Genomic DNA, 12182 nt, shown 5'->3' with positions numbered 1-12182 from the left:
GAGTTGTTCCTGAGACTCGGCGAGTAGGGTTAGGGTTTCACGTAAATTGCTCAGTGAGTAGGCTTGCCGAGTTGGGGGATGACTCAGTGAGTCAGAAAGGAGCTAGAGGACTGTAGTTCAAAGCGGTACTCGCCGAGTTGTTCTTGAGACTCGGTGAGTTGAGTCGGGGTGGCCCCGCGATTCATGCCTAGTATGACTCGTCAAGCATAAGGAGGAACTCGACGTGCCAAACGGGAAAAAGTGTTAGAGAACATGTGTGAACTCGCCGAGTCACCAGGGTGCACTCGGCGAGTAGAGTCAAAGTGTGACCGTTGACTTTTATTGACTATTAGGGTTTGGTCAATGGTGTACTTATATCGAGGGGGGAGGGGGGTAAAATAGCCTTTTACCCTCCTGAGGGTGCTAATGTCAGGTTGAATCTAGTCTCGAGAGTTATATTTATAAGAGCATTTACTTTATGTGAATAGGCGGAGACTAGGCAATATTTCTACGAGTCAGAGATTTACCGAGATGCCTGAGGTGAGCCTTCTCACTATACTTTACCTTGAGTAGGTAAATAGAGTTATGTGATATAGTGTTTTTTATATATATATATATATAGATATATATATATATATATATATATATATATATATATATAGTTTGTTGCACTGCATTCTTCTATGTGATTTATGTTGTGCATGCTTGCATAGTTAGAACCTGAGGGATCACAGAGTTTGGGTGCACGGACCCACAGAGTTATAGCCTCGAGTGGCTAATATGTGTTATATGTGGTATATTGGGAAACTCACTAAACTTTGTGCTTACAGTGTTTTGTGTTATGTGTTTCAGGTACTAGTGAGGATCGCAGGAAGGCGCCGACTTGATCAGTACACACACGGGATTTTTATGCTATGAGATCTTGGGATTGATATATGTTATAAATTGAGTTTCAAACAATGATATTTTATGGTTTACAAATGAATTATGTTTTTATAAAATGCGAAAAATCGTTTTGGAAATTTACGGTGTTACACCCACGATCTACTCGTAATGTCCAACTCCTTATTTTTAATTTTGTATCATCCTAAATTTATCACTATACTAGTATGCATGCATGTACTCATACTTTAAATCAAGAAACTATTTCATTTCTAAAAGTATAGTTATTTGAAAAATGTTTAATCAGAGACTTTTAGTCCTAATACATGTATAGTTTGTATATCTTATGTGGTTTGATATACTTAGTTCACTATAAACAATGCTCTGATACCAATCTGTCACACCCCCAAACCAAGGATAGCGGAAACGTCCGGGGGTGGAGAACTTCATGTGTAGTATCATAACAACGAGTATAATAGTGTTCAAAACAATTACAACCATCATAAATATAATTGAAAAAGTTACATCGTAGTATGTGTCACATATTTCAAAATCAATTACATTATTATAATAAAATGAAATGTTTGATGTGTAAGCGCCCTATCCTCAAAAGTTGTTGTTTATCTGGTTCACTAATTTCCTGAGAATACAAGTAGTTTCGAAAAAGTGTCAACAATTAAGTTGGTGAGTTCATAAGATTTTGTATGTGGTGATTGAAATTCTTTCCTCGTAAAAGTAATGTTTGTTCTAGAAAATCCAATATTTCCCTTCTAAAATATATTGTAGTCTTAAATGTCAAGACCGAAATGTACAAAAAAAAAATTTTGTACTAAAAGAAATTTATGCAAGTTTAAATCGACATAAACTTGTTTAAATTGAAAGTAAAACCCGTAAATCTTATGTTTTGTTAATACCCCATGTGAGTTATTATAACCATGCTATGACCGAGTCGGCCTTGTATACAACGTTCTTCAGGCGTCGCAAAGGTAAATGACATTTGTCACCTCAGACCTGCCGGTCTAGTTGTTGCATGCAGCTCAAGTGTGAGTTTGTCAGACTCAATATAGATCTATACACAACTATCGCACTCTCCCTACAAGAGACTCTGGTTACAATTTACAGAACTTTTGATTTTGTTACTTTGGAAGTAACGCGAAGCGAATGTCTCACAAATTTATTCATTAACAGATTTACGTAAAGTGAACTGAAAACCCCTTTTTGTATAAACTTGGTACTTTGTATTCATACCTCATTTATACGAATTTGAAACATTTTATAATGAGTTCGAAATATAAAGGATAACATAAACTATACCTATAACATAATTGTTTGTAATGTATGAAATATAAACTCTACTTACTATAGCTTATCAAGATTGTTTGTCATGTATATGAAGCATAAACCATACCTATTGTAGTTTATCATTTTTTTTGTAATGTATATGAAACATAAACTATACCTATTATAGTTTATCCAAAATGTTTGTAATGTAAATGAAACCTTTTCTGTGTAAGTCGAATGTATAGCAAAAACAAATCTATGTATATCATGGCTTATCTTGTATTATTTGAAATGATAAAGAACTCCTACAAATCAATGAACATTTTCTGTTATATAAATATCTCACAACAAAAAACACATGCAAAATATGAAGTCATCAAAGATTTACACTTTGCTCAACACGTTAAAAAGTGTTATGAAAGTTGTAAACTGTTAATTCGTTTTTACCATTTCTGCACTATTTTAGAAAAATCACAGAAAAATCATACGAAATCGAAAACTAAATCCGTAAACTCTGAGAGTTTAGAAAATGTGTCTAGTTTGTTCATAAATTTTATTATGATTTTTAGAAGCCTCTAACTGGTGTGAAAACATTCGTATTCATAGACTGGTCTGAATTCGTAGCTACAGTGATAGACAGTTTTGTAAAATCACCATAAATTGTAGAAAAAGCATATGAACATTTGCAAGTAGTCATTTTAAAGTTATAAACCTGAACTATTTTCACCTAATACATTTTTGAAAAATAACAATTTTAATATGTTCAAAACAATACGTGAATGGAACTAAACTTTCCTATTGAAAGCTGATGTTTGAGTTTAGTTAAGTTGTTGGTGTTTTAACTTGTACTCTCCCACTAAAACTTGAGGAAAACCTGAAAATGTAGGGGTATGAACTCACCTTGACTTATTTCAGTAGATGGATGATGAAGAAAAGGAGTTTCCAAGTCAAGAACAGTTGGGAGACACTTGAGGATTTGAAGATCTAGTAACAAATATGATGACATTTGTTATGAGAGATTTATAATTTGAGTGAAGGAGTGAATAATGTTCAAGGTAAGATGAGAATACTTACTGAATGAAGGTGAAAAGCTCAAAGGAAGCCTTGGAGTCTCAAGTTCCTTGAGAGGGAAATGGGAAAGAGGTGTTTGTTTCTTGATGAGAGTGTGAGTAAAGTGGAAGGAGAGATGGGGGTTTCCATCCTTTGATCAAGATAACAGTTGGAGGAGAGGTGTGAGAGGACAAATAGTTGACTAAGTATGGATGAATAGTGACCAAGGGTTGTCCTATGTGGGTATGGGGGTAACTTGAGTCATACTTCATGGTTCCTCATAAGGCATTCCGGACTAATAGTGTACTTGGAGAGATTTGGGATTTGACATACTTGGAGAGATTTGGTAGAGATTACACATACTTGGATACATTTGGGAGAGATAAAGATTGATAAAGAGAGATTGAGAGAGACTTCTCTTGTGACCCCCTTTTTTATGTTTAGCTTCACAATGCAAGGTTTGTACACCCCGTTAAGCCTCGTTATGATTGTTATATGCCATGAGGGTTATGGAATAATGTGTTATCGCGTAGTTTCGTCACTTACCCCAATTAAAGTTTAGAATTTCTGAACATACGAACTTTCCAAGTGATAACTCCTTATTAAAATAACGAGTTGTACAATAGTAACATAATGTAAACCTTAATATACAAGGGTTAAATGAGTTGACCGGTTTGGATTGTTGACTTTATTTGACTTTGAATTGACTGGAAATTGACGATTATCACACGCCTCTACAGTACCAATTCTGTATAGAGTTCTTCTGAGGTTGTATCTTTTAATCATTCGACACCAGTTGATCCATCTTGTGTTCTTGTTTTCATATCGTGCTAATACTGTATTTGTTAGAATCTAACCGATCTAAGAGGATTTTATTTCTAACAACCTTTACTCCTCAGTATAGTGTCCACTATTACATTCAATGACATATATTTTCAACAAAAACGTGATGAACCCGGTAGAAGAGGTATTTCACAGTTACATAAATCTACCAAAAGCTATGTGTGTGTTGGTGTATGGTAAATCAGTTGACGCGCATGATGAATATTTAAGAATCAGTGAAACTGTAACACGAGATGCTCTTATAGATTCTATAACATGTATTATTTCATGCTTTGATGAATAGTATCTTAGAATGCCAAATCAAGATGATTTCACAAGACTACTCCATGTCGAGGAAGAGTATGGATTTCCAGGTGTGATAGGAAGAACTGACTGCATGCATTGGGAATGGAAAAATTATGTAACACTTGTGTTCCAGATTTATTAAAGTTACTTTTATCAATGACCAAATAACACCAGATAACAACATAATATCATCCAGAGGTGGTGTTCGTGCACTTCACGCACATAACACACGTCTATCACATCTCCACTCCGATCAGCCTTGTAAGAGAATATATATATATATATATATATATATATATATATATATATATATATATATATATATATATATAGGGTTAAGTTCAAATGAGAACACTATTTAATGTGAGAACGTGAGAACACTACTTTATGTTACTATTCTACTATGAATTTAATATGTATAGTATTGTAGTAATTATAATATGAATATATTCAATTTTATATTGCTATTCTACTATAAAATTTATATATATGCGTAGTAATTTAGCAAATTCTAATGTGAATGTTAGATATGTAATTGTTCATATATTCGGTGGTGAATTTGTACATACAAAATTTTAATGTGAATATTAATGTGTGATTGTTCGTATATTTGTTGATGAATAATGTCATATCGTTGTATATACAGAATTCATAGTAGAATACTAACATAAAGTAGTGATCTCACGTTCTCACATTATATATATATATATATATATATATATATATATATATATATATATATATATATATATATATATATATGCTTAGGTTATTTTGTTTTTACTAACTATTGTATGTCTGAATGCACAAATCTGGACCAACATGTGAAATTAATCAATGGACATGATTTGAGGGTATATGATACTACAAGGGGATAACATGTACCATATAATCACATAAATTTCAACAAAAAGGTATTTTGTTCAATTAACATATTTTAAAAAAGGAAATTTTTCGGATTTTTAGGGATCATTAGTTCCCTTATTTTTTGAAAATTTGAATTTTTTAAATTAATTCTAATTAAAATTTAATATTATTTTTAATAATAACTGATTTTATTATGTCAGAATGATAATAAGTCAACAATAAACTAGTAATTATATTTACGGTTTTATTATTGCAGAATATTGTTTCGTTCAAGATACCTTTTATATTAAACATGCTTAAAGAATTATACAACATATTATCAAGAACAACATTTTTTAAAGAATACGAATTGCATTTATTCTTAAAGATTAAGACTAAAAATGGTTAAAAAAGAAAAAAAAAACAACAAAATCTAACAAAAACACTAACCATTCCAAAAGAATATTATTGTTAAGAAATACTTTATACATTTTAGCATAATACATTTTGCAAGAATACACTCTAGTTGTCCATGTTTTTTTATCCTTTTCCACGTCAATGGCAATCTCTTCAAAACCTAAATCCACAAAAAAAATAACATAATCAACTTTCAAATATTAAAAAATTCAAAACATTCTAAAAGAATAACAACTATAAATTCTAATAGAAAGTAGTAGACATAAATTCTGATAGAATGTAGTAGACATCAAACAAATATAATTTATTCTAACAACATGCATTACTAGTTATTCTGCTAGAATATACAATCGCTATTCTAATAGCATGCATTACTCGTAATTCTGCTAGAATGCATTACCATTTAAACAAATATACTTGTTATTAACAAAACATTCTTAAAGACATTTTCACATAATGCATTTATATAAATAAATTTTGACAAAATACACACAGGTTTTAACTTATATTCTAATAGAATTTATAACATCTTTTTTTTATAAAATAAAAACACCAAAATAACATAACTACACGTATTAACATCAATTCTAAAAGAATATTTCATTTATATTTGTTGCTTAAACTTTAATTTCTTAAGAATTCTAACAAAATATTATCTACTTTACTTCTAACATAATATTTCAAACACAAGTATAAACATGTTACCTTAACATATTCTGACAGAATCTTCCCAATAAGTCAACATATCAAACTTGCCTCTTTTACACAAAAACTTTCATTTTTTGACATTATATCAAACACTTTAAAAACATGTTTATTATCAAAATTCAAAAAACGCAACAGATACATGACATACATAAAAATCCACACTGTATGCGAATTATGCACAATTTATACCTTTATAAACCTAATGTATATATATTTCCAACGTTAGACTAAAACTAATGGACACAAAATCCATCCATAATATTTGTGCTTTTTGTGTTATTTATTAATTTGAATTTTTAATTCATAGATTCGATTTTCAATATTAGCCATGTAAAAATTGATTGATTTTTCTTATAGAGGTTTTTCTTTTGAGCTGAATCAATGATGATATTGATACATCTCCCATTTAATTAATATTAACTGATAATATCAAATTTCATATCGATTGCCAAGAATGACTCTTAAATAATAATTTTAATACAAAACTATGTAGATTAAAGAAAATGATTATATATAGTAAACCAAAAAAAAAAATGATTAAAGATAGAGACATTACTTGTTGATGATCGTTAGGAAAATTCATAAACATGAATGATTTCATGTTGATTTCTAATCCAGATTACACACTTGCTTTAGATTTAGGGATAAGAAGGGGTAATTAAAATGAAAGATGCATTGGGGAATTGAAGGTCACAATACTTGAAGTTTTGAGAGATGTTGATTGACTCCGATGATAATGTATTGATTGAGGAATAAAGAAATGCTGGAGGAAGAAGATTTGTATATGCAAATGAATGACATGGGTTATCTTTAGGGTTTTAAAATACTGATTTTCTTTCCTTAATTGTAGGATTAAATTAAATAAGCTCATTAATTGTAAATACAAAAAATCGAAAATGCCTTTATTTGATTTAATTAATTATTTAATATTTACTAATTTATGATTGTTGCATACATACACACAATAGTTACTAGAAACATTTGAATCTAGCTCTCTCTCTCTCTCTCTCTCTCTCTCTCTCTATATATATATATATATATATATATATATATATATATATATAGGGTGAGGTTCAATAGAAAACCATAATTAACCAAGGAACCAATCTTTTTTTCAACTTTTAGAACTTGTATTTTATCCAAAAAAAAAACTAAAAATACAGAAATTCATAACTTTTTATCCTTTTTTCCAATGATATCAAATTCGATTTTTTTACGTCAAATTCACAATGTGAATTTTTGAAAATTCACAACGTGAATCCGAAAAATATTTTTCACATTCACAATGTTAATATATGAATTTAGATATTTTTAGATTTTTTTCGATAACAAATAAACTCTAGAAATTGGAAAAAAAAAATTGGTTACTTGAAGAACCAATAATTATAGTTCTCTATTGAAGTTTTTCATATATATATATATATATATATATATATATATATATATATATATATATATATATATATATATATATATATGTTCAAATACTAATATATATGATAAATATAATATTTTACTGTTTAATTAAATAATATATACTTTTTACTATATATTTTTTAATACTGTATATCAGCTACTGCAGCTCCAAGTGCCCTCGAAAGGTCATGATTCATGAACGAAAGCCAAGGGGTTGTACTTGTAGAAGCAATAAGCATGTACCATTTGTACCTAGGCTAGTGCAAGTGGTAGCGTGTCAACGTGTTTATGTGTGGGTACATGGATACTTGGATAGGTTGCTGAGGTTCCCTTCTCTTTATTTGTGGTGGGTGGATATCAGGGTTTCTTCCACATCAAATTATCAAAACCAAAAACACTCGTCAACGAACAGCTCTCATCTTCATACCCTCAGATTCACACATACATACGCGATAACCTCTCCAAAATCATCTCCATACTTCTTATCAGTCACTGTCTCTGCTTTTCGTTTAACAATTTTCACATATTCTGTTCAGATTTATCTAACTTCCATCGGCAATGGATCGTTTGTGTATGATTTCGTCCATCCTTGAGCTTCGCAAAGGTGATATAATTCAACACATACAGCTTGTATCATGATCAGATCTTGTGGAATCGTGTTTGTTGTTTTTGTTTGTGCCATCTCTTACTGTTGATGAACCGAAATTGTGGTTTTCGATTAAAATTGTTCTGTATCTGTTTTTCGTTTAGGGTTTAATTCACTGAGTTATCAACATTAGTTATTGCAATTTGATTACTTATGGTTGTGCTTTGTTATTACATGATTTATAGTATAATCAAGATCTTAGAACGTTCGATTTTGGTAGATACGGTCTACATTTAATGCTTTTGTGGTTTTGTGATGTTATACATAAACTACATGCATTATTTATAGTAATCTATTAGTTCGGTAATGAAATTTCTTCCTTGAACATTGCAAAAAATGCTGAAGTTTTCTCAAATTATTGACTAAAAAGGAAATGTGTGTAGTTACTTCAATGCTAGTTTTGTATAATTTCTGTTTTCTGTAATTCTTTCTTCATTAAGCCTGTGATCTTGACAAGCGAGTATGAGTTCCTGTGAGTAAATCTGCAGTCTAAAGTATCTGTTTTGCAGGATTTGGGTAATGCTGGTTGCAACTGGGAGGTTCTTTCATATGCTGTTAAACTAACTTTAATTTCTCGCCACAAAGAATAATGAGCCTACTCAATAAAGGGGCTTCTGCCATTGATAAAAACCTTAGCACAACAGGGAAGGCAAAAACTTTAAATCCAGATGCTGCAGAATTCGTTCCATTTTCTCTAAGATCACCCTCTGGAAACACACGTTCTTCAGACACATCTAATTTTGGCAATTTTAGTGCTTCAACACCAGGGAAATCAATACTCAAAAGATCAGAATCTTCTGTATCAAATAACTCAGATGATGAAGCCCACCAGTTCTGGCGTCACCAACTACCTGATGATATAACTCCTGATTTCCATGTTGTGGGAGCAGAAGAAGAATCTAATGGAAATGGAAGCAATAGCATTTCCATTTCCATTCCCTTTTCAACTTTGTCTATAATGGATGTCAATGGAAGCTCAAGGTTCCCTGAGCAACATGAATCATCTCCTCATCAAATGAATGGTGGCAGGTTTGGTAATTTTCATCAAATGCATGGTGATCAGTTGCTTGGTGGGATTATAGATGAGCCACTGCCACCCTATAATGGTGATAATGGGCAAGGGTATTTAGATGATATGCTTAATGAGGGTACAGAAGTAAATTCTCTTGGATTTTTAGCTTCCCAATTTCCAGGTTTTGCAGCTGAAAGTCTTGCGGAGGTTTACTATGCTAATGGGTGTGACTTGAATTTGACAATTGAGATGCTGACTCAGCTTGAGGTTTTTTTTTTTACTCTAAATAAGAAACTGTGTTTGTTTATATTTATACAACACTTAGGGCTGTTTCTTTTCTTTCCTCAATAATTGTTGTATATGTAAAGTGTTTTTGGTTTTGATTTGATTGCAGCTTCAAGTAGATAATGGTTTGAATAATCAGAATCCAAACTCCAAAGCCTTATCATCACCAAATCTGAGTGCTCTTGATTTCCCTGCACTTTCTCCCACAGATAATCATCACATTCCACTGTTTTCTGGTCAACAAAATGTCAACTCTTATCTTTCTTTAGAGAAAGATCTACTCATGTTCAAATCATCCTCCACTTCTCCATCACTTGGAGCAACCGATTTTGCTTCAGCAGTTAGGAAAATGGCATCACAGGATTCGAGTATATGGAAGTATGATAGAAACCCTTCTCCAAATTCCACCATTGGATCAAGTAGAAGCTCTTATTCCAGTGGTTATGGGCCCCGTTCTGCTCCTGTTTGGCTTGAAACTGGTGATGCAGTTGGTAATGTTTTCGTTGACGTTTAAATAATATTTATTTTTTATTTTAGTTTATTATATTATATGGGTAGTTGTGTTGTGTCTTTGTGCTTTAACTTTGTTGAGATCACAGCAAATATGTATTCTGAAATGCGGGGTGAAGCTCGTGATCATGCTCGTTTACGCAACGCATATTTTGAACAGGTATTTTGCCATTTGTATGAGAGTGAATGACCGTTTTACCCTTCAACTGAATACATAAAATGTAGGGTCTCCTAAGAAATAACTGGTGAATAAGAGTATAGAGTAAATTACACGAATGGTCCCTATGGTTTAGGGTAATTTGCACGTTTGGTCCCTAACTAATTTTTTTAACTCGGAATGTCCCTACTGTTTGTTTTTGTTATGCGCTTGGTCCCTGTTTTACCTAAAAAGACTATTTTGCCCTTGATTTTTTAAATTTATTTAAATAAACACACCCCCAACCCTACCCCCTCACCTTACTTTACCTACCCCAACATTTTTCCTTATTTAAATAATAGTCTTCTTAGCTAAGATAGGGACCAAACACGTAACAAAAACAAACAGTACGGACCAAACGCGTAACAAAAACAAACAACAGGGACCTTCCGAGTTAAAAAAATAAGTTAGGGACTAAGCTCGCAAATTACCCCAAACCATAGGGACCATTTGTGTAATTTACTGAAGAGTATAAGACACCCATTTAAAAAAAAAAAAAAGACTTTAATCTTAATCTATGGATCACAAGGTTCTGAATGCTACTAATTATTTAATATTAAAAGTTTTTTTTTTTTTTTTCTTATTCTTATCTTAATTTTGGTTTAAAAATAGGCACGACAAGCTTATCTTATTGGCCAAAAGGCTTTAGCTAAGGAACTGAGTGTGAAAGGGCAATTACACAACATCCAAATGAAAGCTGCTCATGGAAAGGCTCAAGAATCTATCTACTATCAAAGGTTAGTTTTGTCCAAATACAAAAAAATAAAATAAAAAATGAAAACACAATGCCCTTAAAAAAATAAAAAATAAAAAGTGGTATTATTTCTTCTCTGTTAGGAATACGGTAAGTCCAGAAATGCAAGGGAATGGAAGAGGAGGGCAGGAAAGGATAATTGATCTTCACGGGCTACACGTGAGTGAAGCCATTCACGTCCTGAAACGTGATCTGATGACGTGGCGTAACATTGCCAGGTCAGCAGACCAGCGTGTCCAGGTGTACATATGTGTGGGGACAGGCCACCACACTAAAGGGACAAGAACGCCAGCTAGACTTCCGGTTGCTGTCCAGAGGTACTTGCTGGAGGAAGAGGGGCTTCACTACTCTGAACCCCAACCAGGGTTGCTCAGGGTTGTCTTGTATTGATTGCTTCATTGATTCATCTGTTTTTGAAACCCTAAAAAAAGGGTTTAAAAACTCATGTTATTCTTGTATGTATGTGTACATGGAAAAAAGATTAGGAAAAAAACTTCAAGTAAGGGGAGAGAGATTAGGAAAAAGGAAAGAAAAATGTATCTGTGTATTATATAAAAGGTGTAATCATGGGATATACAACTATGTTTTGGTAGGGATTTTTGATTGGAGATTTAGTGTAAAAGAAAGAGAGTTGTTTGAAATCTAATCCCTCAAGGAGTAATCATGGAACGAATACAAAGTTTTGTCATCAATTAGTACTTGGTGACATTCTTTTTATGTCTCAAAACATTTTCATCAATATTTTCACAAAAGTTGAACAAAAGTATATTTTAATGTCCCCTATCCTATACCTTCCATCCTTAATTCCATGTAACCTTTTTTCCTTGTGATTTTCATTTCTCTCATCTTTGAACACAAGAAATGGGTCCGTAATATCATTCCAATAGTAGATGATTCTTTAAAATAGTTTAAGAAAATATAAGTTTATTTTAAATATAAATAAAACTAAAATCCAAAATAACATTATATTAATAAGTTTATTTTAAATATAACTAAAGCTAAAAGCCATAATAACATTTTATTAATTTACAAAAGTACAATGCTGAAGTAATAAAATGAATCAAAAGTAAAT

At 31.7% G+C, this 12182-nt stretch overlaps 1 protein-coding gene across 1 annotated transcript; it reads left to right on the top strand.

Moving 5' to 3' along the window:
• Positions 1 to 7977: 7977 nt before the first annotated feature.
• Positions 7978 to 11751, top strand: LOC145008282 (polyadenylate-binding protein-interacting protein 7-like). The gene is made up of 6 exons (XM_078966907.1): positions 7978 to 8311; positions 8863 to 9632; positions 9760 to 10141; positions 10250 to 10320; positions 10969 to 11093; positions 11194 to 11751. Exons 2-6 carry the CDS (start codon positions 8943 to 8945, stop codon positions 11498 to 11500), a joined length of 1575 nt encoding a protein of 524 aa, XP_078823033.1. The 5' UTR covers positions 7978 to 8311; positions 8863 to 8942; the 3' UTR covers positions 11501 to 11751.
• The last annotated feature ends 431 nt before the right edge of the window (positions 11752 to 12182 follow it).

The sequence above is a fragment of the Lactuca saligna genome, chromosome 8 (assembly GCF_052625555.1).
Source record: "Lactuca saligna cultivar CGN05327 chromosome 8, ASM5262555v1, whole genome shotgun sequence".
Taxonomy (NCBI): domain Eukaryota; kingdom Viridiplantae; phylum Streptophyta; class Magnoliopsida; order Asterales; family Asteraceae; genus Lactuca; species Lactuca saligna.
Note: the sequence above shows the minus strand (reverse complement) of the source record. Positions and strands in the feature narration are given on the sequence as shown.

Coding starts and splice junctions, on each gene's coding strand:
- LOC145008282 (XM_078966907.1), top strand. CDS start 8,943: ATGAGCCTACTCAATAAAGGGGCTTCTGCCATTGATAAAAACCTTAGC. Junction 10,142..10,249: donor TGAAACTGGTGATGCAGTTG/GTAATGTTTTCG, acceptor TTGAGATCACAG/CAAATATGTATTCTGAAATG. Junction 10,321..10,968: donor GCAACGCATATTTTGAACAG/GTATTTTGCCAT, acceptor GTTTAAAAATAG/GCACGACAAGCTTATCTTAT.